The sequence below is a fragment of the Mesoplodon bidens genome, assembly GCF_964165515.1.
Source record: "Mesoplodon bidens genome assembly, chromosome: 11".
NCBI classification, from domain to species: domain Eukaryota; kingdom Metazoa; phylum Chordata; class Mammalia; order Artiodactyla; family Ziphiidae; genus Mesoplodon; species Mesoplodon bidens.
In genome coordinates, this window is record NC_138167.1 from 5,243,446 (window position 1) to 5,270,711 (window position 27,266).

Genomic DNA, 27,266 nt, shown 5'->3' on the forward strand with positions numbered 1-27,266 from the left:
GTAAAACCTCCATAAAAACTCCTATTAAACAACAGAGTTGGGAGGGCTTCCAGGTTGGTGAACATATTTACATGTAGGACACCCCAACTCCACAGGGACAGAAGCTCCTGTGCTCAGCACCCTTCCAGAGCTCACCCTGTGTACATCTTCATCTGGCTGGTCATTTGTCTCCTTTATAATATTTTTTGTAATAAACCAGTAATAGTAAGTAAAGTGTTTGCCTGAGTTCTGTGAGCCATTCTAGCAATTATCATAGCTGGCATCAAAAGCAGGAGCCCTTGGATGGAGCCCTTCACCTGCGGGGTCTGTGCTAATTCTGGGTAGTCAGGGTCAGAACTGAACTGAATCGTAGGACACCCGGGTGGTGTCCAGAAAGTCGAAGGACTGGTGGTTGTCGGGGGGAAACACACACACATGTGGTGTCAGAAGTGTGGTAGAAGCAGATCGTGCCTCCCCATTGCATTGCCCCACAAGAAGGGCACGAGTGAGGGGTCACTGTTTGTGGAAGTCCGAGCAGAACAGGCAATGACTTAGGGGCCAGGGTCATCCCGACTGATTATAGCCACGCTGGAATTCCAAATCCACAGGTGTCACAACCAAGTCTTTTTTAAATGGCTATTTTGGGACTTCCCTGGTGGCGCAGTGGTTGAGAGTCCGCCTGCCGATGCAGGGGACACGGGTTCGTGCCCCGGTCTGGGAAGATCCCACATGCCGCGAAGCGGCTGGGCCCATGAGCCATGGCCGCTGAGCCTGCACGTCCGGAGCCTGTGCTCCGCAACGGGAAACACCACAACAGTGAGAGGCCCGCGTACCAACAAAAAAAAACAAAAAAAGGCTATTTTTTGGAAGCTACCATCATTCTACAAACAGAATGACACGGCCCTTTGTATCACATGTCTTGACCCCACTGCAGTGCGATGGGTGGGAATTCCTCCCCCAACCTCTCTTTGTTTTCTCAACAGCACTCTTATCTGAGTAAGAAATTAAACTTGCATTATCTCTGACAATGCTCAGGAAAAGAGGGGTCAATGAGAAAATATGCAAACATTGGAAAGCAAAACTTCTGGGTCAGAATCTAATCCTCTGATCTGATTTCCTGCTCTGACCTCCCCCGATGGGCGTTCTGGAGTTTCTCGGGAATCAGAAATCTAAATACTGTATTATATTTAGCTTATCTCCTTGGTACAATTGAGGGATGGGGCTGACCACACGGGAAACCCAGAAACACAGCTGAGTGAGGTGCTAGGGAGCCGTGGGCCCGGGGGCTGGAACAGGAGCCAGAAGAATGCGCCACACGGTGACACTCGCCCAAGCTCTGCCCAGAGGATGCCCAAGACATTCCCAGCCAGCTGGTCAGCAAAAGGCAGCCTGACAAGCCGCTGGCCACCACTGGACGCAGCAGGTGGGCAATAAAAGTTCGGTGAATGCACGCAAAGCAGGTGATTCTTAAAATAGCAAATAGCATAAAACCAAGAACAGCCAGAAGTTAAAGTAAGTCCACTACATGAATAAGAATCCTCCCTCATGGAAAAAAGGAGGAGAAAAAAAAGTCTCTCATTTGATGGAAACATGTTACCTCTTCTAAATAAGCCCCTCTGTTCACAGGAAAGGAGCCTCCATGGGGCTGTTCTGCTCAGCTCATTGGCTTCTACACTTTTCCATGCGGCTATAGAAAGGCCAGCCCACAGGCCTTCTTCAAAGCAACTCAGGCTTCCTCCCAGCATAAATGTTCACCAAAGCCTGCCTCTAAATCACATTAACATAATCTCAACCAAACATGCAAGACGCATTTCTAAGTGCTCTATGGGCACTACCTCATTTACTGCTCTCGTGAGGCTGGCATTATTATTCCCAGTTTACAGAAAAGAAAACTGAGGCACAGGGCTTCCCTGGTGGCGCAGTGGTTGAGAGTCCGCCTGCCGATGCAGGGGACACGGGTTCGTGCCCCGGTCCGGGAAGATCCCACATGCCATGGAGCGGCTGGGCCCGTGAGCCATGGCCGCTGAGCATGCACATCCGGAGCCTGTGCTCCACAACGGGAGGGGCCACAACAGTGAGAGGCCCGCGTACCGAAAAAAAAAAAAAAAAAAAAGAGCAACGCCTTGCACCAAGGTCCTCCCTCCCGCTCCAGGCCAGGCAGGCGCATGGGCCTCCATGCCACCAAGCCCAGGGAAGGCTCAGGCTCTGTCTTGCCTCCTGCCCCACCTGTCCCGGCCACACCCTGCTTTGCACCACCCCTCCCCATCCCCGGCTCCTCTGTGTCTCCATCCTTCTCTGACCCTGCTTAATGAAACAGCTGTGGCTGTGACGATGAAAACACCTAATGTTTACCGAGTACTTGCTGTGTGTCAAGTAACCACAGCTCTCATGGGATGAAGCTGCTGTTATCATCCTATTTGACAGATGAGGAAACTGAGGCTGCAAGTGGTTAAGCAGTTTGCCAAAAGTCACCCAGTTAGTAAGCGGTGGAACTGGAACTCCTACCAGGCTGAGTCCACAGCCCATTACGCTCCCAGCCCCAGGACCACGCTACCTTTCCACGTTCACAGGGCTTGGGCCACGAATAAACTTCCCAGCTCCAGCAGAGTACCTTCCACACTCTCCGTCAGGAGTTTGAAATTCTGTCACCAGAGCTTTATTTGTTTGAGGAACAGTCCCTATTAACAGGCACGCTCCTTCCTCATTGATCCCAACCAAACATTTATGATTCAGTGGAAACTAAACTAACAGAGCCCCAGGCACCTGGAGCTGCCCTAATCCTAACCAGAACAGAGGTGTGCCAGGAGCAGTGAAGGCCTAAGGATCATGTAACAGAAGCTCCAGCCCCTCTCCATGCAGACCGATGCTCTCCTCAGCGATTGTTTTCTCCCTCCCACTCCCAAACATGAGGTTCTCTGTGTTAGGTAGACTTTAAGGTCCCCCCCTCCATGGTCCCCACCTCCTGTATTCACATCTTGTGTGACGCCCTCACCTTGAAGGCAGGCTGGACATGTGGTCTTGTTTCTAGCAAATATAATACAGCACAAGTGAAAGATGTCACCTTGGAGAGCAGGTGTTTAAAGGACTGTGGCTTCTGTCTTGGCTGCCCGGCCTCATTCTCTCTGAGGTCACTCACCCTAGAGGAAGCCAGCTGTCATGCCATGAGGCAGCCCCAAGGGGAGATCCACAAGGTGAGGGACCGAGGCCTGGCCACCATCCCATGAGTGAGCTTCAGAGTGATTCCCTTCACTACAGAGGAACCTTCAGATGAGACCACAGCCCCAGTCAACAACTTGACTGCAATTTCATGAGAAATCCGGAACCAGAGGTACCCAGCTAAGCCACACGCAGATTCCAGACGTACAGAAACTTTGAGATAATAAATGTTTGTTGTTTGCTAAGTTTGGGGGCCCTTTGTTATACAGTAATAGACAACTAGTACACTCTCATCTTACTCCAGGGAATCAAAACCCAGATCTCTATTTCTAAGAATCACAATGTCAGCTCCTCCAGGGACTGCAGAGAAGCCCCAGCCTGCTCTTTGCTTTACTAGGAGAGCCAGACATATCCCCTTCCAGAACCTTCCCATCAGAAGCTCTGTCAGCAATCTTCACCCTGGGAGATAAGACAGACCCCTGCCAGCTGACTCTTGGCAGGTGTAGAAATATGCTGTGCGCTACGGGTAGAAATGGACAGGGAGGCAAGGACCAACTAAGCTCCAGATCTAGAAAAAGAGGGTCAGGGCTTTGAACGTGCAGAGCAAGAGCTTATTGGTTGTGTTGGCACAATATCAAACCACTCAGTAGACCTCAGAGTTGGAACTAGCTCTCTTCCCATCAAGGCATCAAGAAAATTTCGTGCATCGTCAGCAAAGTTACCATCCGAATTTTGAATTGAAGACCAGGGGATTACATTGTCTACTCCAGACTAAGCATTCCATCATGTACACAGTGGGTTTTTAAATAATTGTTGGATGGATAGATGGATGGATGGATGGATGGATGGATGGATGGATGGTTAGATGGTTGGACAGGCGATTGGATAGATGGATGGATGAATGGTTGGATGGATGGATGGAAGGAAGACCCTCCCTATAGAAAGTTGTTATTAAGAATTCCTAATCTAGTAGTCAATCTGATAGAACACAATAAGCTAAATTCCTAATTCCACCCACTGTACTTCATAGATCTTATACAACAAATGCTTATTATTTAGACATTAAAAGTTTTTTCACAGGTCCATTACATCGACCTCATGGCTTTCACATGACTCTTTAGGTCTTTCACAGGGTATGATTATGTTAAATTGGAGCACTGACACCACGTGCAAGAGCATCTTTTGTGCTTTGTGCTTCCTTCAAGCATTGCACAGAAGATAAACGGCTGGTTGGCCATCCCTGGGCCAGACTAATTGACTTAGTCCTGGGGCCCACCTTCCATCTAGTTTCCATCTAGTTCCAGAATTTTCCCAGTATAGTGAGCACTGGATAAGTCCTAAGTGACTCTAAAGCCACCGACCCCAAATAGGATCCCAGGTATGTAAGCTCAACCCCCTGCCAGCCCACCAAAGCCAATGTGGTCTCTCGGGGCCAACAGGAGGGGAGCCTCTCATTTGGCTATTTGCCTTGCGGTCTTCTATTGCATTCCACAAACATGGGGATCCCCAAGGTAGCATCCAGCATTTGAGTGAGGCTGAGATGGTCTTTAACCAAGCGTGGGGCCTCTCCAGGGTTCATGAACATGAACGAGGGCAAAGACCCTCCTGCAAAGGGATGGGTCGAGCACTAGGAAGGAGAGGAAAGGGAAAGGCAAGACAGAAGTCAGGTGGTTGTGAGTTTGAATCTTGTCTCTGTCTCATAGCAGCTGTGTGACTTTGGGTGAGTTACTTAACCTCTCTGGATCTGTTTCCTCTTTTGTAAAATGAGAATAAATTGCACCTTCTTCATAGGTTGTGGTGATGATGTAATACATGTAAAGTACTGAACACCATGCCTAACACATAGCAAACATCACATGACTGACCAAAAGGGGAGAAGCATCAGGAGAAGAGCCAGGGTCATCGGGAAGGTGAGGCAAAGGGAGCTTTGAGTGGGCAAAATTTGCAGTAGATAGAATAGAGTTGGGGCTAAACAGAGGAGAAAGTAAAGGGCAGAAATTATAAGGAAACTTTTCCTAAATAGATCTTCCAGGGCAAGGACAGGGTAGGAGGGATCACTGAGTGACCTGGTTTTCCTAGCTCTTGGATGCTGCCAAGATCTTTGGATAAGGCATTCCAGAAAATTCCAGAAATTTCTCACTTCTAGCTTAAAGCATTACCAGGCCCTTCTTACTCTTAATTTTCCAAGGAATTTGCTTCATCTTTGTTTAGTCACCTGTGACCTTGCAGTTTTCACAGCACATTCAACCGTAATCCTTTGAGCAAACAGGTGAAGGGAAAAGGACAATGAAAGAGTTCCCAGGTGCAGTCTCCCCTTTCGGTTGCTGGGGGACCTCCCTCTGCTGGCCTGGGAGGAGAGGGTTAGCACAGCTGGTTCTGCACTGGAGCTGTGGTCGGGGGTTGCATCCAACCTGTGCAGAGACCACCTTTCCCTGCCTGGTCAGGTGGTCCTCCCAGTCTAGGAAGGGAGGCTGTACCTCTCCACTGGGAGGAGGGCAGAGGGGAGGGGAAGCTCACCTACCTGGACACTCCTCGTTGCTGCAGACCCACTGGCTGTTTCGGCAAATGCTGTTGAGGAGAGAAGCACGGGTTACAGGTGGGTCAGGCATCCCTGAATGGATTTAGAGAGTGCACTGCCCATCCCACAGCCCCAGGGGAGAGGTCTGAGAGAAGAAAGGCGCTCACGCCTGAGGGGGCTTCATGAGGCTGAAGGTATACAGGAAGGGGCTTTGGCCACAGAGGAATCATAGAGACAATGCCAAGGGGAAGAAACCCCAACAGACAGATAGAAGAGGGAAACCTAGGGGGTCTACCCAGGCACTAAGCAATCAAATTCCAAACACACACACACACACACACACACACACACACACACGCAGACATGCATACACACACACAGCTGGTAGAAGACCGGAGGAAGGGCGGGCTGCTGACAGGGGTAACACCCTGGCCCATGCTGGGCAGCCCTTGAGACTCCTGGAAGACTGCCCAGTAGGGAAAGGTAGCCAGCGAGGAGGTCTGGAGGCGTTCTCCTCTCCCCGTTTGCAGGGGACAGACAGACCCAGCCCAGGGAACACCAGAGGGGCTTCTGGAGGAAACGGCTCAAGCAAAGCAGGGGCAACAGGGAGAGAGAGTCACTTATTAAAGCATGGCTGGGGGGAAAGCTAGAGAAGTTGTCTGCATGCGAAGGGGCCTTCACCCCCCCCAGCCCCCCAACTCCAGGCCGCTCTGTATGTAATCCTTGCTCCCCATCATCAGCCTCCACACCCTTCCCCAAACCACCCCCAGGCCAGGCCAGGTCCTGTTCTACCTGCCGCCGGTGCCCTTACTGCCCCTGCTGGCCCAGCCGCCCCTCCCACAGACCCGGGCAGCTCTCGCAGACCGCACTGCTGGGCCCCAATTACCAGGTGTTGCAGTCTCTCTTGAGAGAGGCGCCCGGAGGGTACCGCTTCCCAGCATGTACGCAGGAACACTCGGCACTTGCCACACAGCGGCCTTCATCAAGGAGCTGTCCCTCTGGGTCAAGGGGAACAAGGCAAAAAGACTCAGCCTCGGCATCATCATCACTCATCTCACAACCACAGAAGCCCCGGGCGTGACCATCAGCTCAGGGCTTCTCGCAGGAAGCTCAAAGGACTCGTTCTGCGGTGCCGATCTTTCATGGTTTGCAATGAGAGAGGGAGGAGGGCTATTTATCTCCACTCCAGTGACGAAGAAATGGGGGAAACAGGTTTGTTCAAAGGCCTTCCAGTAGGGAAGCCGTGAGTCTAGTCTGAAGGCTTCTTCCAGGAAGCTCAAAGAACCTGTGCTATGTTTATCTTTCACAGCAATGCAGTGGGAGACAGGGGGAAGATTATTTATCTCCATCCTGTCCGATGAGGAAACGGAGGCAAGGGTTTTGTTCAAGTTCCTCCAGTAGAGAAGTCACGAGTCAAAACACACAAGACTCACTCTCAGCACTTAACCAGACCCTTTCACCAACGCTCACAAGGTCTCTCCTGAGAAAGACTTCCTGATGCAAAGTTCTTTTTCAGCTGAGCTCACATGACAAACCTAGGAAACAGTTGAGACTATCTTTCTCCCAGACAATTCCTTGACTGAGAAAACACTGCAGCTCAGATAGGGCCATGTGCTCCCAAGACAAAGTCACTCTTGGAGCCCAGACCATCCTTCTATTCCCCAGACACACGTGCTTTCATGGACACAGTACAACAGGAAAACATACATTAGAAATAAATACCAACTCGAACCTCATCACTCCATACAAAGACTTTAAAAAAATAAATCAAAGGCCTCTGATGTCGGCAATGGGGAACAAGCACAAGTGGCCTTCATCTGGCTTCCCCAAGCCAAGGGCACTGGCGAGGTCTCAGGTTTGTAAATAAAGTGGGAAGTCATTACCAGGGCAGCTGCAGCCATCCACACACTGCTGCTGACACACTTCGTTGATGTGCAGGCTCTGGCAGTTTCTGGGGCAGGGGGACACGCATGCCTTGTACTCCATGCCCGCGGGGCAGTCCGGTCCTGAAATGGAAAACTCAGGAGTCTGCCCGGAGCTGTTCCCTTCCAGGGCAGCATCTCACAAGCCACGTGGTGCTCAGAGCCCCTGTGCCCCCTGTGTCTGCCCCCCTCTGTCTTCAGGGACCCAGGGGCCATCTCCACCTCAGTGGCACCCCAGGGGCCAACGTCCCCGGCTGAAAATGCAAGGCCCCCAAGGCCAAGCAAGGGGTAAGTGGTGTCCTCCATCCCATCCCTCCTCTGAGGGCTCCTCTTCCTCAAGAAATAGGGCTCAATCAGATGCCCCACCCAGCACTGGGCACACAGCCTCACGGCCACGCCCCACACAAGGGATGTTCATTTCTATCTATGTCCACTGAGGCAGGACAGCGCTGGCGGCCGCATCACCTAAGCCTCCGTCCTCCCGCTGGACCCAGCCCCTCATGGACAAGGACAGCTCTCCTTTCTCCCTTCTCTTCACCTGCTGCTGCCTGACGCTCAGGCTGCAGGACCAGAAGGGCCAGAGCTTCCCAGCATCCCAAACCACTTCTCCTCCGAGATACCTCAGGCCTCTCCCCACCGTTCCTTCAAAGACCTAAGAAAACAGCCACCCCCCTTCCAGAGGAGATCGCTGCTGCTAATAACCACCCTTCTCACACCCCACAGCAAAGATGAAGAGCTCTAATTTATAAGCTGAAAAACACAAACTGAAAGGCATGTGTGCAGTGTAAGTATTTGGGCTGCTCCACAGTCTGTGCCCCCTGTGATCTGTGGGAAGTCTCGGCGGGGACAGGAGGCTGCCTGCAAGGTGACTGGAGAAGCTCGTACTTAATCAGGATAATTTGGGGGTGGCGACAATGACAATGACTAGGGACCCATGAGATTAGAGGGAGAGGGGGAGGGATGGTGAGCACCCGCCGGAAGAGAGAGGGGATTAAATGAAAGGGAGGAACTTGATAAAAGCCTGCCAGGATCCCAAGATCACCCGGGGACATTTTGGCCACCGCCCTGCTCCCGGTCAGTTCAGACTTTAACTGCTTCGATTCCCCTCGGAGTCAGGGATGGGTTTTGAGTCCAGGGGATGGATTTGCTCACGGGCAAGCGAGGAAGACGGGGCGTGAGAACAGAGGCAGGAGAAGTGACGTGGGGGTTTTTAGGGGGGCCTTTCAAGCCTCCTCGAAGCCGTTAGGGAGGGGACTTGCTCTGTGACCAGGGGACAGAGCAGGAGCCGGGCGGGAACTGGTCCCCGGGATGTGGGTCCTGGCAGGCACTGGCTGGTTGGGGTGTGACAGCCGGAGGGCTTATGGAGTGACACCCAGACGGACACCGCTCACTCCCGCCGGCGGGGGTCCCATGCTGACTCACGGCAGGAGCTGTGGTCCGTCCAGCCATACAGCAGCATCCCCTGCTGGGCGCAGGCCCGGGCGTACTCCAGGAGCACAGGGCAGGGGCACAGCAGCCCCTGGGCACACGTGCACAGCATCCTCTCACACAGGGCCACGAAAGGCTCGGGGTCCACCAGGGGGTGGCAGCGGGCGAACACGGAGGCACTCTTCAGAAGCTGGCACTGCTCCCACAGGCCCTGCAGGAGGGAGAGGCCACCTCAGCGAGGGCGCCACCCACGCAGCCTGGCATCCCGACCTTGGCGCTTGGAGACCCACCCTGCCCGGAAACCCAAGCATGCTCGCTCACACCTAGTAGGTGCTTGTCAACATCTGTCAAACGAAACAGTCCAGTCAGTGGAACACTGTCGGACCCCTGCTTGGTGGGGCAGCCCGAGACCAGGGCGACCTCCTAGACTGAACCCTGGAAATGCAGAGGCCGGGGCCCTGACCTCCACTGGAAGGCAGTGTCCTCTGCAGGGAAAGAGCAGAGGGACACTCATGAAAGGAGCTGAACTTGAAGTTCTCATGGAGGCCACGTGGCTCAGAGTCCAGGAAGGCCAGTCAGCATCTGCTCTGCACGCCCCGGTCACCTCCCCTCCCTGACCTTGGTTCCTCCACCAGAGATGAGGAGGTGCCACAAGGAGTTTTATAAAGTAGAGCTTCCCGGGCCTCATCCACAGAGATGTAAACTCAGTGTGTCAGGGATGCAGTTGAGCAAACCTTCCCGAGAGGATTCCTGGGACAAGACTGGACCAGTTCCCATCAGCAAAAACATGCCAGGACTCTATGATGTGTGCCAGGGAGCTACCAGGCAAGGACTCTTCCTGGGTTTCATCACTTTGTTGCCAACCTCGACCCCATTACACAGGCAGGTTTGGAGTGGTTCTCACTGATGACTCCTGGACACGTTAGCACAAACCCCTCCCTATACACCGCATTTGTGAGCGTCTCTGCATTCTGTGTTTTGGTCATTTATTTAGTTAGTCAGTTAGTTAGTTTTGGCTGCGTTGGGTCTTCGTAACTGTGCACAGGCTTTTGCTAGTTGTGGCGAGCGGGGGCTACTCTTCGTTGTGGTGCGTGGGTTTCTCACTGCGGTGGCTTCTCTTGTTGTGGAGCACGGGCTCTAGGCGCGTGGGCTTCAGTAGTTGTGGCACGCGGGCTCAGTAGTTGTGGCACGTGGGCTTCAGTAGTTGTGGCACGTGGGCTCAGTAGTTGTGGCTTGAGGGCTCTAGAGCACAGGCTCAGTAGTTGTGGCACACAGGCTTAGTTGTTCCTCCACGGCATGTGGGATCTTCCCGGGCCAGGACTCGAACCCGTGTCCCCTGCATTGGCAGGCGAATTCTCAACCACTGCACCACCAGGGAAGCCCTGTGCTTTTAGTAATTTAAATGCACATCTTTTTCATGACGTAATATCTCTGAAATTGGGTGCATCTTACAGTCGATATCACACTTTGTTGTAGATTTAACACAACACAGTATTGTCGCTGTTAGTGATCCCCACTGGGTGCATAATTCCTTTCATGCATAGACATGCTCTGCAAATGAATGGAAGCCAGTTGTTTGTGAAAGGACTTCAGCTAAAATGAAAGGAGTATGAGAGCATCTGAAGGAAGGGCTGAGCCCTGGCAGGTAAATCCGAGCAAATCGGCGTTCGTAAAGGGGACAGTAAAAAAAGGAAAGAAGTGACCAGTTTTGAGAAGAGGGAAATCCAGTCTGCTCAAACTGTACAAGGGGTGGTCAGAGCGAAGCTGTGTAAATCAAGAGCCGGGAGCCAGGCCCATGGCCTCTGGAGGAATAGAAATCTGACCCAGTGCTACTCAACACCCAGAAGACCCACCTGGGGAAGCACCAGGGCCATGCTGCGGTCCTAGGGAAACCTGTGTCTTATCCCTGCCCAGCCTACACAGTCTGCCATCAGAACCAGGCCCCTGATCGCTGAAGGCCCTGGGGTGGACCCGGGGAGCTCCAGGGCCAGTTGGCCCAAGCAGTTGGGCATAGTTGTTTCCCTATGCACCTCAGAAAAGCAGCAGCCGCGTGGACTGCTGAATTGCAAAGCTGCTGCAGCAGGCAGGACTGTGGGCAGGACAGTTAGCAGCTCTGCATGTTGGGAGCCTGGCTGAGCGCAGCTCTCCCTCCCTCCACGACCCCACCCTTCTGAGCTACCTCCCTGCGTGGCCGAGAAAAAGCAGAGGTTGAAGCCCAGCTCTGCCACTGCCTAGCAGCGGGCATGGAGGTAAGCCTCGTCCCTCATTGGAGACGGACGGGTGTCCTGGAGTAAGACGGGAATACCAGCTACAGACACTGTCTCACAGGTGGACACATGGAGCCTGGAGCCGAGCAAGCAGCCCATGAACAAAGACGGCTGCCGTGGGTCCCATGTCACAGAGGCCTCGGGTGATGACAAGCATCCTTCCATTTGCCACGTGAGCACTTCACACGGGGGAAACTGAGGTTTCTGAATACAATGCCAGGTAGGGTCCTGCCCTGGACCTGTTGGGACTTCACAGCCCCAGGCCCAGCCTCCGCCTCTTCCACGTGCTGGCTGTGTGAGCCTGGCTGTTTACTCAACCCCGCCTCCTCTGTGGATGGGACAATAATAACAGCGCCTATCTGAAAAGACTGAAATGAAGACCGAATGGAATAACGCACGTAAAAGGTTAGCCTAAGACATGGTGACCCCGTATCATCATCGTCATCGTCATCGGCATCCTGGCCACCAAACAGAGGCCTTCCACTGTCCTTCCTGCCATTAGGTTTAGCTTCAGAATGGTGAGCAGGTCACCAGCAGGACAGAGGGACATCTTTGTCCCTTTCCCCATCTCCATCTGCCTGGGTTGTCCGGGGATGAATGGTTGCCACGGCAACACTATCAATTCAGTAGTATCTGGGGGCTCCCTGGTGAACAGAGGGCAGCTCTTGTGGATCTTTTACCTGGGAGGGTCACACTCCTCCAGAACGAAGCGGGGGCTGATGGAGGAACCCACTCTTCTTTCTAATCGGCAGGTCTAAGAATCTCCATCCTCACTGGCAAGTGAGACTCAGGGAAGGAGGCTGAGGCCTGTGTCTGGTTCCTTCCATTCTGTCACACTGCCTGGCCCATCAGAAATGCCACTCAGAAAGTGAGGTCCCTGGACTCTCACAGGGCAGTGGAGGGCGCCCCCAGGAGGGCCAGGGCCTTGGCTCTTGCCCACCTCTTGCCCCCCATACAATTTGGAACCAGAAAAAGAGCTCCCAAAGGCAACGCCATGGGGTTTTTCTAGTGATTGCTGCCACCGCCTGGGCTGTAGGACAGTGGCTTAGAGCCATCCCTGCACCACAGAACCAGCTCTCGCAGGCACAGGCACCAGGCACCTCGGTGGACACAGGACCAGGAGTCCAGGCACCCCCTCTCCCTTTGAGAGCAGGGAGGTGCAGAGTCCAGCATGGCCCGTCTCCAGCTGGCCCACCTTTGTCTTTTCCCTGCTCAAAGGAAAAGTGGGAACAGTACTCCAGCACATTTCCCGGGAGGTCCCTGGAGGTATTAAATGGTTTACAGAAAGCCTTAGCAAGAAGGCTGTTTTCTAGGAAAAGTCTGTCTTTCCATCCTTCCTCTGGCAGCCCCGGCCTGAGCTTGGTCACTAGGGTGACCACAGTGTGACGGTCAGGGAGGACTTCCAGACGTCTACCAGCCCCTGCAGCCCATCCGGCCGCAACCTGCAGTGGCAGAGGGTGACACACCTAGCCTGCCATCTCTGCCTCCCAGACATCTCTTCCCTGATCCACCACAGGCAGCCCTGCCAGGCCAGGTCCCGAGACAGGACACCTCCGTGGACCCAAGTCCAAGATGGAGCTATGATGTCCTTTCAGAGCCAGTGAAGAGACACGGACCAGTAGGAGGCGAACAAACCTCTGCTCAGCAAGCACAGGCCGTGTAGTCAATAGAAAAGGTAAGTCTAAGTCCCACCCCATCTTGGAGGGCAAAGTTCCAGCACGTGAGGGAGGAGGGAGGCCTGGCCTTCCATGGTCTGAGCCCAGCCTCCTGCCCTGGCTCAGCCCTCCCCCTCCCCATGTCCCACATTACTGATGGTTTCCTGAACGCACCCCAACGTCTCATTCAATTTCTTGCACACCTACAATGTCCAGGCATTGTGCCAGGCAAGACCCACAATAGAAAGCAAGCAGACTTGGTCCCGGAGTCAGAGGCTCCCACAGGCCTCTGGGTGCATCTACTCCTGCCTGATTTCTGGGGCCGTCTTACCCGTTTCCCTGCAGGCTTTTCAAAGACAGGAGCTGTATCCCCAAGACGCACAGACCAGGCAATAAGAAAGTGCTGGATCAACAGTCATGAACACAACAATGAGAAAGTCATACCCTCCTGTTCTCAGGGAGCTTTGGAGCTACCTGCATCAGGTGTTTCCATAGGGAAGGTTTACGTAACAGCCAGAAGACGTGGTCTCAATTTAAGGCTGTCTTCCCAGTAGCGCGGCCAATCGCAGCAGGAAGGAACCTGCAGCCGGGGTACCAGGGAAGGATGCACAGTCTGAACCAGGCTCTGGACGCGACACGGGATTTGGTTTCAGGGCAGAAGGGAGGCCACGCCAGGCAAGGCTGTTAGCCAGGCTCAGGCAGGAGGAGAAACAGAGTAATTACGGTTGAGCCAAAGCCGGTGTTGCTAACAGACCCCCTGGGAAAGGCACGGCTGCCCCCGGGACACTGTTCTAATAGGTCAGTGGCCTCAGCTTCTCTTAGCAGCTAGCTCTGGCCCCTGTCATATCCCCAACCTTACGGACTCTCCTTGAATCAGTTTCTATTTTCTCCTAAGCTCGTGCCTCCAGACCCTCTGTTTGTTATTCCCCGAGTAAAGCACTCGTAGGTGCCTTTCTCTGATTCATCCCAGGCCACTCCATCCACTGCAGGGTTTGGTGAGCGGGCCTGGGTTCCCATGCCTGGATCCCAAGCCATCCATGATGTAGGCTTGTCTCCTGCACCCCGTCGTCTGTGGGAGTAGGGCACAGTCATGCACGGCAGTGTTGGGTAGGCCAGAGGGACACAGGCTGCTGGGTAGCTGGGCGGCTTCCTCTCGCTTCTCGCCACCCCCCCAGGGCCACTGACCTATAGAACCCCCGGCCGGACGGTCCTCCACAGAGTCTCCACCCATCTCCCGGCTTTAAGGTCAGGCAGACCAAACCCCTCCTCCCCTCCATGGTGGTCTGCACTCTCCATAACCCAAGAAATAAAACTGTTTCAGAGACCACCACCTCATCCACTCACACTCACGGGCCCTTCCGAGGCCTGAAGACCCCTTCAGAGAACACAAGCCTCAGAGAAAGGCTGCATACAGCCTTCCAGGGTTGGAAACTGAAGCAAGGAAAGAGTGAAGAATTCAGTAGGTCCTCAGTTCTCTAAGTGTGGCCCAGGGACCCCCCTACAGACTCCCAAGATTCTTTCAGGGATCCACAAGGTCAAAACTATTTTCATAATAACACTAAGATGTTATCTGACCTTTATGCTCTCATTCTTTCTCAAATGCACAGTGGAATTTTCCAGAGGCTACATGATGTGTGGTATCACAACAGGCTGACTGCAGACACGGATGAGAGAATCCAGCTGATTTCTCTCAAGCCAGACAGTAATGAGATTTGCAAAACTGAAACAACGCCATTCTTCTCCCCAAACTTTTTTTTTTGTTTGGAATTTATAGCTATCTTTATTCAAATGATGGTATTCATGTTAAATATAATGTTTCTTATTTTTTAAGGAATTAATATGTTTAAAGTTTTCCATTTTAATATCTAATATGGCAAATATCAACATATATAAGCCAGATAAACAGACTCTTTGAGGTCCTCAATCATTTTTAAGAGTGTAAAGGGCTCTCAGCCGATTTAGTTTGCCAATGGCTGTACTGGTGAAAGAGTCACCGAGCGGACTCAAACCCTGATGCCATCCAGGTCAGGCTCCTGCAGGAGATAGATGGGCCCCAGGCTGAGCCTCTGGAGTTTGTACCCTGTGGGCAGATCTCCAAGATAGCAAGAGGGAGGAGAAGCTAAGCCCTGTGCAGATAAGAGACCACATATTTCTCATTCTCGAGGTCAAGGAGACCTTCCAGACTACCATGTGCATAAAGGCTCCTCGGGGGTCCAAAAGGGAGGAGGTGCCACCCTGTAGTAAGTGATGTCAACCTACCCATAAGCCTCTTCGCTAGAATCCATCCTGGCTAAGAGATGCGTGCGCACACAGGGGAGGACCCTAAAATAAACCAAATACGTACTCAGAAAACCAGGCAAAGCAAGATGATGGGCCAAAGGAAACCCAGAAGAAATGTCCCATAAAAGTGGTTCAGGGCTCCCCTGGTGGCGCAGTGGTTAAGAATTCACCTGCCAATGCAGGGGACACGGGTTCGATCCCTGGTTTGGGAAGATCCCACATGCCGCGGAGCAACTAAGCCCGTGGGCCACAACTACTAGAGCCCACACACCTAAAGCCCATGCTCCGCAACAAGAGAAGCCACCGCAATGAGAAGCCCGCGCACCACAACGAAGAGTAGCCCCCGCTCTCTGCAACTCGAGAAAGACTGCAAGCAGCAACGAAGACGCAATGCAGCCATAAATAAATAAATAAATAATTTTAAAAAAAAAAAATAGTGATTCAAACTGCCACAAAGGCAAGATTCTCCCTCTGAGCCCGCCCATGTGTCTATCCACACGTACCCTTTTTCCTCCTAATAAACACTTCACTTGTTTCACTACTTTCCATCTCTATGCGGAAGTTCATTTCTACACAGCTGACAGGCCAGGGCCTTGTCACTGGCCACTGGTCCCTGGTGGTCTAGTGTCTAGGTTTCGGCGCTCTCACTGCCACGGCCTGACTTCAGTCTCAGGCCGGGAACTGAAACCCTGCTTCAAGCCACTGCAGGCCAAGGCCACCTGAGATCACTGCCACCCAACCTCAATTTACCTGGTTTTCCATGTTCCCGATGCCCCCACCCTCCCCACCTTGTTTCCTATCAATCAGATTAGAAGACAGTGTAGTACAGTGGATAGAGTGCAGGTTTTAGAAGCACCAACCCCATCACTTACAAAATGTGTGACTTCAGGAAAATTATCTCCCCTCTCTGCACCTTTATTTCCTCACCCTTAAAAGAGTGAGATTACAGAAGAGATTGAAAGTTGCCCAGGATCTATTCCTCCTTTCTCTCTTAGTCAGAAAACCCTCGGGTGTCAATCTTCCCCTGGGCACATAGCCCCTGGGAATAAAGATCCCATTTCTCAGCCTCCCTTGCATCTGGGAGTGGCCATAAGACTAAGCTTTGCCCCCACCCCCGGGACATAAGCAGGAGTGTCATGTGCAACTCCCTGGAAGCAGCCTCCAAAGGAGGGTGTGCTTCTTTCAATGCTTGTCTTCCTACACTGGAATGTCGTCATGATGCCTGACACATAAGCTGCCATTTTGGGCCAAGAGGCTGAGGACAACAGAGAAATAAGACAGAAGGACCCTTCATCCCAACCCCATGGCATCCGTACTGGACATCCCACCCTGAACTCCTTGACAATGAGGGAGAAATACACTTCTATACTGTGTAAGCTGTTTCTACTTTAGGTGTCCTGGCACAGGAGAATCTAGTCCTAACTAACAAAGGCAGCAATTCCTGCCTTAGACTTTGCTGCAAAATAAAACTAAATGACGTTACAGAGGGAGGGCAGTCGAGTGCCTGTGACTATTATCATTGGCCTATTGTCAACACTAGCTGAACAGCTCGAAAATGGCTTCTCCTCAGCCCCCTGGAAAACCATTCTGGCAGGGAGAACAAAGAGGATCAGCTAATTCACTTCCAGCATCTCCCTGGCTCTGATGCCCAGCATCAGCTACTTCTCTCTTCCTGCACCTCTCGTCTGGGGTGCCAGGGGCTGGCAAGAGAGCACCAGCCCAGCTCCATCAAGCCATGACCTCACCCTGCCTGGGGGGCTGTGCAGACCCAATTGGAGCCTAACTTAATCACATTTTCAGTTCATTAGAGAAGACCAGGCCTCCTCCCTGGAGATGCCAAGCCGATTCGAGGGAGAGAGAGAGAAAAGAAGCACATCTACCCAAGGGCAGATGGGAGGGGAATGGGGGCTTGAGGAGAGGAAACAGCAGCAAGAGATCTGGAGCTTAGCTATTGTGTTAGTTCCCAAACAGCTGACGAAGGAGAAGGGAGGGGGGCATTCCTAGGTCTGAAGTGAACAAAGAAAGGGGAGGCTAATATATAAAGTGCAAGACTGTTCAGCCAGGCCCTGGGGTGGGTGTCCCACGGCTGTCCCTGGAGGAGGTCCAGAGGTGCCTGGGCCTGAACTGGTCCAAAGCAGTGGGTTCAGGAATTCACCCCTGTGGCAGGGCACAGTTTCTCATTGGTCAGCCTGTAAGGATGGATGGGGGAGGGTTGCTGATTCTAATTATAACTTCTGCCTGGCCTGGGATTCCCACCCACATTCCAAGATCTGGCTCGAAAAGACGCCATGATTTCCACTAACTCTAGGGTTTTGTGGAGCTGAACATTCCTCTCTCTGAGATACTTGGTGTTCAGCCCTCTTGAGAAGTAGGGTAACTGGGTATGTCACTGAAGTCCCCAGTGCCAAGGGAGATGGCCACAGAGTCCTCCAAAGGACCCTTCTCCCCCTCCCCCCTGTTCTCCTGGGCAGCATCTGAGCCGGGATCAGGGCAGGACCAGCTGGCTGGGAGGACAAGGGCCGAGTTCCCACCCCCGGTTCCCACTGTGGGGTTCGTGCAAGCTCTGGGGCTGGAACAGCTCCACCCATCCTGCTCCCGGTCAGGAAGGATAACCAGCTGTGTGAGAAGAGCTGCTGCACCACTTCACCCTTTACTAACCCGAAATGGCATTTGTGTTGTTCTCTGTCATGTGTTGTTTGTGTCAATATCTCCTATGTGTCTTGTCCCTGAGTGAGATTGCAAATCGGACTTGCACAGAGTTAAGATACAAAACACCTCAATAAATACGTGCTGATGGGCACCTTCAGATTCCTGGCCTCGCCGGGGAGGAGGAGAAGGGAAAGAAAGCCACTTAGGAAATGTTTCATGGAAGGGTTTTGAGGCTGCTGGGTTAGGGATGCATTTGCATCTGCTTAATCTGAGGGAAGTGCTGAAACCCTGTGGCAGCCCCTGATCTCTGCCATGAGGCCAGACCCCCAAAGGCAGAGTGGCCAAGGTCACTGTCCCACCACAAGCCCAGGGGCTCACTGCCCCCTGCACTCAGGTGGGTGAGGGAATTTGCTGGAAAGGAAAAGGGTGCTTATTCCATCAGGGTTGGGCAGAGCTCTACTTGTCTTCAGAGGGGACACTGAGCCGCAGAGCAGGGACGCAGCTACGTGAGGACACAGCAAAGCAAGCCAAACCAGGGCCCGCGCCCTGGACTCTCAGATTTCAGCAAAGTATCCAAAATAAATCCTCATTCTTTAGCCTACGGATGACTTGAGAGAGCAGTTCTCACTCTGAAAAAAGGGGAATGTGTGTGTGTGTGTGCATGTGTGTGTGTGCCTATGTGTGTGCCTATGTGTAGGTGTGTATATGTGTATATGTGTATGTGTATATGTGTATGCGGGTGCGTGTGTGTGTGCATGTGTGTATTGTGCATGTGTGCATGTGTGTATATGTGTGTGCGCATGTGTGCACGCACGTGTATGTGTGTGCATGTGTGTGTGTGTGCGTGTGTGTATGTGTGTGCGTGCGCGCGTGTGTATGTGTGTGTGTGTATGTGTATGCCTGTGTATGTGTATATGTGTATGGGTGTATGTGTACGTGTGTGTGTGTACTTGTGTTCAAACCCCAACTCGGATGTAAGCATCACTAGGACACAGTGGGTGGGCACCATCTGAGCAGCGGAGCAGAACCAGCTCAGGTTACCTGACAACTAACTCCTCTGGGGGTCCTGGGTTACAAGGATCTCTTCTTGAGATTTACTGACCTTCCCTGGACCAGACTCTCACACAATTGGTCTCTCTATGAATCACAACTATTCTACCAAGCAAATGAACGTAACAAAATTCTTCCCAGTCTCCAAGAAAAGTCTATTCCAGGCCAATTAAGTGAAAGCAGGAGGCCAGGAGAGGAAGCAGGAATGCCAGGAGTGGATGTGGTCAGTAAGCCCCCAGCTCTGCCAGGGCACTTAGCCCCTCTCCCACCAAATCACCTCCCTCCAGGCCTGTGAGCCTCCTTCCAAGGCGACTGTGGGCAGAAACAGGAGAAAGAGCTGAGTACGAATTTTGCAAATAAAAGGCGTGGGCGATATTTCACGAGGATGTGAAGAGTGAATTGCGTTGTCCCCAGCAGAATGGGTATTTCGTGTGCCTCTCTGTGCCGTGGAGGGCACATGTTACTGTCATTCAAAGTAAACTTGAGTATTTACAAATGTTAGCTCCAGCGGGGACAGGTGCCTTCCTGGGGGGAAGAGGAATTACAGGTGAACAGCAGGCTTTCAGAGGAGGAGGAGAGGGGGAGAAAATGTGCAGACATGAACAGCAGCAGAACGAAAGGAATAAGGCTTGTGTTCCCCAAATAAACGTCAAATTCAGAGCCAGTGGAAAACAGCCAACCTGGGACTGTTAGGTGACAGATGGGAGTACCACTGGACACGAAGTCCTGAATAGGACCTAGAAAAACCAGACTGCAAGCATCTGGCTTCTCCAGTAGTCAAGGGCACCGAGGGAGGTCTTCATCTTCAACTGGGGGTAAAAGAAAGGGGTGACTCCTCCTCAGGGAGTCAAGAAGGGCTGCAGAGGGTTGAGCTCTGCACAACAGCGGGGAAGAGCCCAGCAAGGATGTCTCAGAGACTTGAGTCTTAAAGTCCAGGTCACGGTACCACCTGCCTAGCTGAACATACGTGGGCAGGAGACTGACTAGAGAGCTTCTGGAATCTCATCTCACTCTGAGTTATTATGAGCCTGAGATTCCTAACGTTGATGAAAAGAAAGACGAGTCGTCTTGAGAACCGATTCTGAGGAGGGATATGGAGAGGACTCAGCGGGCCAGGGGCAGGGAAGTATAAGCAGCTTTTTGCAGGAGGAGGTCCCTGCAGGAGGCCCCTTTTGCACTATCACATTAGCAAAGCTATATTTTAACTAACCTCCAACCCAAGCACACCTTTCAGATCTTCTGGTCACACAGTTCTTTGCTTAACCTGTTCTTTCCTTAGATCAAAGAAATAGACACGGAGAATAAGTGATTAACAGGGGACCAGCTCCTTTCCCCAGCTTCCCCTTCAGTAATCTCACAAACTGTGTGAAGAACATAACATCTCAAAGAAAGATTACAAGGAGTCGACAAGCCTGCACGCAGTGGATGGCGATGAATCTGACCCTCTATCTTGATGATTCACTGAAATGACTTCCCCTTTTTCCCTTTAAAAGCTTTCATGGCCAAGCAAAACCTTTGGTGTCGATTCTGGGACACGAGTCCCGTCTTCTCCCCAAACTGCCGGCTTTCGGATTAGAGCAACATTTCTGTTTCTACCAGCACTGGCCTCCTGAGTATTGGCTTTCAAGCAGCCAGCAGCCAGCAGCCAGACCTGAGTTCGGTAACAGAAGTGGCCTCATGTTCAGATGTGAGCAGCAGAAGCAGGAGACGGCCCTCCACTATGGAGGAGTTTATCCTAAGGAGGAGCAGGGTTGCAGCGATGACACCTCCCAGTGGAAGCGAGGCCAAGTTCATGGCCATCAAGTATAGCTCTCTGCAAGTCGCACAGTGCAGTGGCAACACACCCAAGGCTACCGTTCCCATGACAGACAGCATACATGTGTACTATGTTCTAGGTATATTTATAGTGTTTACTATGGCAACTCCCCAGCAGGTGATGGTAAAGTGTCTTGAGAAAGGGGTGCCCTTTTTCTAATTAGAAAGAGCATTGCATGGGCCAGCTGCAGCCTACATCCAGCCTCCTGGAGCCGTGGGCTTCACGGTGCAGACAGGGCTACAGGACACAAACAAGATCCCTGTGTAAGGTTCAGCCCTTGCTGACATTCCCCAGACTGACAGAATTAAATTTGTTTTTTGAAAGTGACCTAAGGATCTCTCTCAAACATTCATTGTGTAGTAGAGTTACCTGAAAATTAACGCCGATTATTTGAGCACCTATAGCTGGGCACTTTTTGTTACTAGGTCTGCACCCTGAGCCCCAGACTCCAGCAGTCCTGCCCTCTGAAAAGCTGGAAAAAAAAAAAAAAACCCGCAAATCTGTGTGCCATCAAACAAGCCATTATCCGTCCCAACAGAGAGGCTCCGGGTTTTGTTGGCATAACAAGGAAACATTCATCCCCCGGGTATAAGTAATATGACCTGGCTCTCAGAATGAGCTGACTCCTTGCTGCCACCCTAGAAAGACAGAAAGTTCCAGAGAAGTGGGCGGATAGATTCTGGCAGCTCAAGGAAAGCTCTCCAGCCAGTGCCGTCTCCCCTACGGAACACTTTGCCACTGAATACGGCTCTTGGAGCCACAATGGCAATCCCTTGTAAATGATGCCCATTTACCAGCCCGACTTCTGAACCCACGGACCCAGCGGGACTAAGCAGGCTGTGGACAGTTCCAGAGACCACATCAATCACCTCCCAGGAGATGTCTTTGTGCTTCCCAGCCAAGGGGGGGTGCCCCGCTCGTGGGCAAACACAGCCTGACTGGCTGAGACAAAGCCCAGCCCCTTCTCAGGTAAACAACCTAGAAGGAGCTTGTGCCTTGGGAGGTCTGAGTGTCTGGGGGGCCTCGGCCCAGCCCTGAAAACTTGGGAACCGATTTCTTAACCTGCTCCCAGGACACTGGTTAATAAGAACTTTACGGCACCCAGGAGACAAAGTGAGTAGCAAGTGTGCAGCTGGAGCCTCCAAAGGCACCTGGGAGACACAGGAGGCCTCTCTGGACTCTCTCCCAGCACCTCCCCAACGTCCCACCCCCCAGGCTCTCCCCCTCTGTCTCCGGGAGACAAAGTGCCCCGCTGCCTTCTCTGTTCTGCCTCTGTATCAGGTTCCCCTTTTGAAAATCCTGTCCTCACCTCCCACTTCTTCTTCGGGGTCAATGAGAGCATTCCTTTGTACCACGAGGGTGGGAACACTTGTCTTGCACTTACTCTGCGCTGCCTGTGTTTGCAAAATAAAGTGAGACAAGCCCATGCCCTCGGTAACAGAGGTACCTACCTGCCCCCCACCCAGCTCACCAACCAACTTCCCCGTCACCCTCCCCTCCACCAACCCCGCAATCCTACCCCTGCCTAGAGAACACTGAAAAGGGCGGGGGACAGCGAACCACAGCCATCTATGGAAGTGTACGTTTGGAAATAAAGAAAGACAGGGTAAAATCTCTCCTCCTCCCCTCCCGGCTGCACTGGGCTCCTGGAGGGCCCTCAATCCGAAATGCCCCTGGGTTACAAGAAGCCCCAGAAGAAAAGTTGACTCCTGCACTTCCCCCCTCCGTGTCCATGTGTGTAGGCAACTTGCTCTCCTTCTAACCCCAAGCTGTGCTCAGATCAATCCCCCGCCTCCAAAAGAATGGGGTTGTACTGGGAGGAGGGGAGGAGAGAAAGAATGAGTTGTGAGCTTACACTTCAAGTATTGTCTGTGTTTGGCCTGCTTCTCCCACTCCCACTCGCAAAGCACGGCCACTCCAGGGGCAAACACAGACACAAAAGGAATAATAATAACAGTAACAGCTCATACAATGGAGCCCCGCTGGGCTAAGCACTCCACACGTGTTCCCTTATCCTTAGACGGCCTCGTGGAGCAGGCACTGGTCCTGTGCCTATGTTACATATGTGGAAACTGAGGCTTGGAGAAGGCAAGCATCTTGCCCAGAGTTACAAAGCCGGGCAGAGTCACAAAGCAGAGTTACAAAGTGGCCCAGGGACGGGAAACACTAAGGATCTACAAGGACAAGCGGCTGCTACTTCAAAGTTTTCCTGGAAAGAAGAGGAAACTACCCCCCTTCCCCAGGATAACACCCTCCCCCCGCGGTTAGAACTTGGTCTGCCTCTGACAGTTGCCAGTACTGGGCTACGCTCCAGGTGACAGAGATGTTTCCGGACCAGCTGGAAAACCTAGCACCACTGAAACACTGGAAACCCAAGAAAAAGAGGCGTTAGGAATGTACTTGTTGATAAACTGGAAATTGTGTTTACGGTCCAGGCAGCTGGATCAAGCAGAGCCCAGAGCATTTTCCTGGTGCTGACGTACTCCTTGGTTCAGAAGATCAAATTGTTCCATGAAAATAGAAAGACTGGGCAACTAACACTGAAGCTCTCTCACGCTAAGGTAGGTGTGTGCGTGTGCAGGTGGCTGTGTGTTTTATTTAGCTACTGGAGTAGGAGAGGGCTGGAGTTTCTCTACTTACATGCCGATTTGGTCTTACAAATGAAGGATTCGGGGTTGTGATCATGGGGGTGTCCCAATCCCTAGATAAATTACACCACCCAATTTGCATCCATCCATCCATTGAATATTTAGTGAGACGTATTATCAACCATCTCTTTAGTCCAATCCAGAGACACACACAAAGAATTTCAGAGCTGAAAGGAACCTCAAGATTCAGGGAGCCCAGCTCCTGAAGGAAAACACAAGGGTGGAATTCACCTGGGCAGCCTGAGACGGTGCAGGCAGACAGCAGAGGCGGGATGGGGGCGGGCGGGCAGCGTGTGAGTCCTGACTCCGCAATGCTAGCTGGTGACTCGGGGCAGCTCCTTAACCCCCAGCGCCAGCGCCAGCTCTGGTTTCCTCCTCGCCCTGCAGATCCGCACAGGCCCAGGCGAGGGGCTTATGTGGCCGGTCAAGTCCCGTCATGGCGACAGTCCCGGGGATAAGCAGGGGCCGCCCCCCCCCACGGCTGTGGGTTGGAGCAGCATGGTCGCTCGGGGGGGTGGATGGTAGGGAGGCGATGCTGTCAAGTAGCTGGCTCTGCGGGGGATGTTGGGTGCGGTATACGCCCCCCATGTAGACCAGGGGTTGGGTGTCAGAGCAGAAGGACTCACCCACCGGGAGCTGAGGGTGTTGGCTGGTGGGGACTCACAGCCGAGTCACTCCGCAGGCATTGCCCTCAGCCCAAGGGAGCCGCCCCGTCTCCTTGCCCAGAGGCAGCCTACATCCAATGACCGACTGGTCGGTGTGGGCCTCCCTGCCCCATGGGCCAGCACAGCTTTCAGAGCTCCTTGAAGGACCAGCCGAGGCCTCGGTCGTAACTACGTGGCATTCAGCTTCTCCCCCTGACCAGCCCCGTCTCGCTCACTCCCTGAGAGCCTCCCTGGTCACTCGCTGCCCACAAACCTCTGCTTCCAGGGAACCTGACTCACATCACCTCCAAGGAACCCGTTCCCCAGACGGTGAGTCTCTGAGTGCAGCCTGGACAGGGCATCCATGTGCTGACGAGAGCCCAGCTGCATCTGGGGCCATGCCGCTCTCTCCTCTCTCAGCCCAGGAGGCCTGGCCCCAAAGGGGGAGAGGGAGGTCGTCCATCGAGGGAGGTCTTTCCCCACCTAAAGCATCGTCCTCCCAACACCCCACACAGAAGCACAGAGGCCATCTCCACCCGCAAAAGGAGGAGACAGCGTGCAGTCCCGCCCACTCCCTCCCGCCCAGACCCCCTCCTCTCCAAGTGCGATCATAAAGGATAACCCTGAAGGGAAAAGAGCTGCGAAGTACAGGGAGAAATAGGGCCATGTGGGGAGGGGCGGGAGAAGCCCCCATCCGCTCTGTCTCCAGACAGAAGCACACACACAGGAGGCATGAGACCCCAGAGGCAGCGAGTGGCGGAGGCAGCCACAAGCCAAGGAACCGCACAGTCCCCAGGAGCTGGAAGAAGCAGGGGGGACTCTCTCCTAGAGCCTCTGGAGGGAGCCCACCCTGCAGACACCTTGAAACCAAATTCAGACTTCTGGCCCCCAGACCCGTGAGAATACATTCCTGTTGCTGTAAGCCACTGGGTTTGAGATAATTTGCTACTCCAGCCTCAGGAAACTATTACAACATCCAAGCTGGGGACATCAGGACTTGCCCCTCCCTCCCCCACCTTCCTCCCTCCCCCCAGCTTTCTTCCCTCCCCACCAGGAGGTAACCCCCTTCCTGCTGATGTGCTGGTGAGACCTTGGGGCCTGGCCCCATACTTGTGCTTTATAACAACCACTTATTGGGCCCTTAAAAAGGAATGGTTTTCTACCACAGAATTTCAGACAGGTGGCAGGTGATGATGGTGATATCTGGGGCTGAGAGGGCGTTGGAACGTAAAACAGAAAAGTATAGTCACTCACGGTACCAACTCATTCGACCAGGCCCATCTTTAGAGCTCCAGGCCCAGGACAGTATTAGGATTAGCGTCTACGCGACTCTAGCCCCAGCTGGTTTTCGGGAGGAAAGGGGCCCGTGGGACATGGAGCAGCCAGAGGGACTCACTCCTCCCCTGGATGGAGGACCTGGGACTGCATATCATTCTGCCTCTTGACTCCAGAAACCCCGCACCCGCCCCCAGCCCACATCAAGCCTGGGTGGACCCACCTTCTGCAGCTCAGAGGAGATATTGCACAAGCTGTTGGGAGGGGACGCCCGCTGGCACCGCTGTTGCCCACTGCTCAGGGCCCAGGAGTTGGCAAAGTCGTAGGGGTCCGAGGTCAAGGTCCCTGTGGAGAAAGTTTCAGGAGGGTGAAGTCACGGTCGTGAGAGCCGGGAGTTCTGAGTGAGAACTCTAGGCCTGTTGTCACCTGAATCAACTTTCTTTAGATTAAAACATAGGCATCTGTGGCAGGAGCACCCCGGCATTAACACCACAGGGCACGGGCACCCGGGTTCAGCCAGCGTCTGGTGGGGGGCGGCTGGATGGATGGGCACAGTGAGGAAGACGCCAGCAAAGGCGACGGGGAACAGTCCACCCACTCTCGCTTCTCAGGACTTTGCTCCCTTTCCTCCTTCTGTGCGGAATGTTCTCCACCCCCTTATTACCCCGACTCTCTCAATTTATTCTTTGAGATGCAGCCCCGGAACCACTTCCTCCAGGAGGCCCTTCTGAATTAGCTCGACTCCCTGTCTCCCTCCCCCGTCTGGTTGGGTGCCCCTCTCTGTGCTCCCTCAGCACCCTGGCCATCGCTCTATCAAGGCTCTCATCATCCTTTGTGTTAGTGTCCTTTTTACTTATATTCACCCCCCATTCAACTGTGAGCTCCTTAATTCAGGGCACAGGCTGTGGCTCTTATCTCTAAACTCTTATCTGCTGGATGGTGGACACTCAACATATGTTTGCAGAATGAAGGTAAGGATGTGCCATGAACCTAAGCATCCCCATCACTGCATCCCTGGTGCTCGCAGAGCATCTGTGCCCTGGTACTCAGAGCAAACACACTCCTATCAGCGACCCACAAGAGACTGTGAGGGCCTTCCGGGCCTGCATGGTACCTGGTACCAAGTCAGTGCCAAATAGAACTGCTGCACCTTCATTGCAAAGGGGCTCAGTGGAGCAGCAAGGCAAGCAGTGCCTCTGCATAGCCAGATCTGGAAGAGCGAAGCATGCTTCAAGATCAGATCACGCACTTGGAAATAGAAAATAAACTATCCCCAGAAAAAGAAAAGCAGGACTTGGAAGTATAGTGAGTTGGCCTCTGGGTGTGGTGAGCAGAAAAAAATGGCCCCCAAAGATATGGCCACTTCCTAGTTCGCAGAACCTGTGAATATTTTACGGCAAAAGATGTGATTGAATAAAGGATTGTGAGAGGAAGAGCTTATCCTGGGTTCACTGAGTGAGCCTTAAATGCAATCACATACGTCCTTTTAAGAGAGGGGTAGGGACTTCCCTGGCGGTCCAGAGGTTAAGACTTTGCTTTCCATTGCAGGGGGTGCGGGTTCGATCCCTGGTCAGGGCGCTAAGATCCCACATGCCTCGTGCCCCAAAAAAGCAAGCAAACAAACAAAAACATAAAACAGAAGCAATATTGTAACAAATTCAATAAAGACTTTAAAAATGGTCCACATCAAAAAAAAAAAATCTTTATAAAAAAAGAGAGGGCTTCCCTGGTGGCGCAATGGTTGAGAGTCCGCCTGCAGATGCAAGGGACACGGGTTCGTGCCCCGGTCCGGGAAGATCCCACATGCCACGGAGTAGCTGGGCCCGTGAGCCATGGCCGCTGAGCCTGCGCGTCCAGAGCCTGTGCTCGGCAACGGGAGAGGGCACAACAGTGAGAGGCCCGCATACCACAAAAAAAAAAAGAGAGGGGCAGAGGGAGATCAGACAGAGACACACACAGAGCAGGCAATGTGCAGACCA

The 27,266-nt window shown here is 52.9% G+C and overlaps 1 protein-coding gene across 3 annotated transcripts in view; it reads right to left on the reverse strand.

Annotated features, from left to right (window-relative positions):
- VWF (von Willebrand factor) overlaps positions 1-27,266 on the reverse strand; it is a 134,855-nt gene that overhangs the window by 89,828 nt on the left and 17,761 nt on the right. For 2 of the 3 annotated variants that reach the window (XM_081248296.1, XM_081248297.1), the window contains exons 6-10: positions 25,511-25,632; positions 8,998-9,214; positions 7,537-7,659; positions 6,540-6,651; positions 5,657-5,703 (exon numbers count right to left, since the gene is read on the reverse strand). In XM_081248296.1, the coding sequence (XP_081104422.1) occupies positions 5,657-5,703; positions 6,540-6,651; positions 7,537-7,659; positions 8,998-9,214; positions 25,511-25,632 (621 nt within the window). Of the gene's footprint in view, positions 1-5,656; positions 5,704-6,539; positions 6,652-7,536; positions 7,660-8,997; positions 9,215-9,326; positions 9,962-25,510; positions 25,633-27,266 lie in introns of those variants that run through there. The other variant, XM_081248298.1, reaches the window with a different exon arrangement.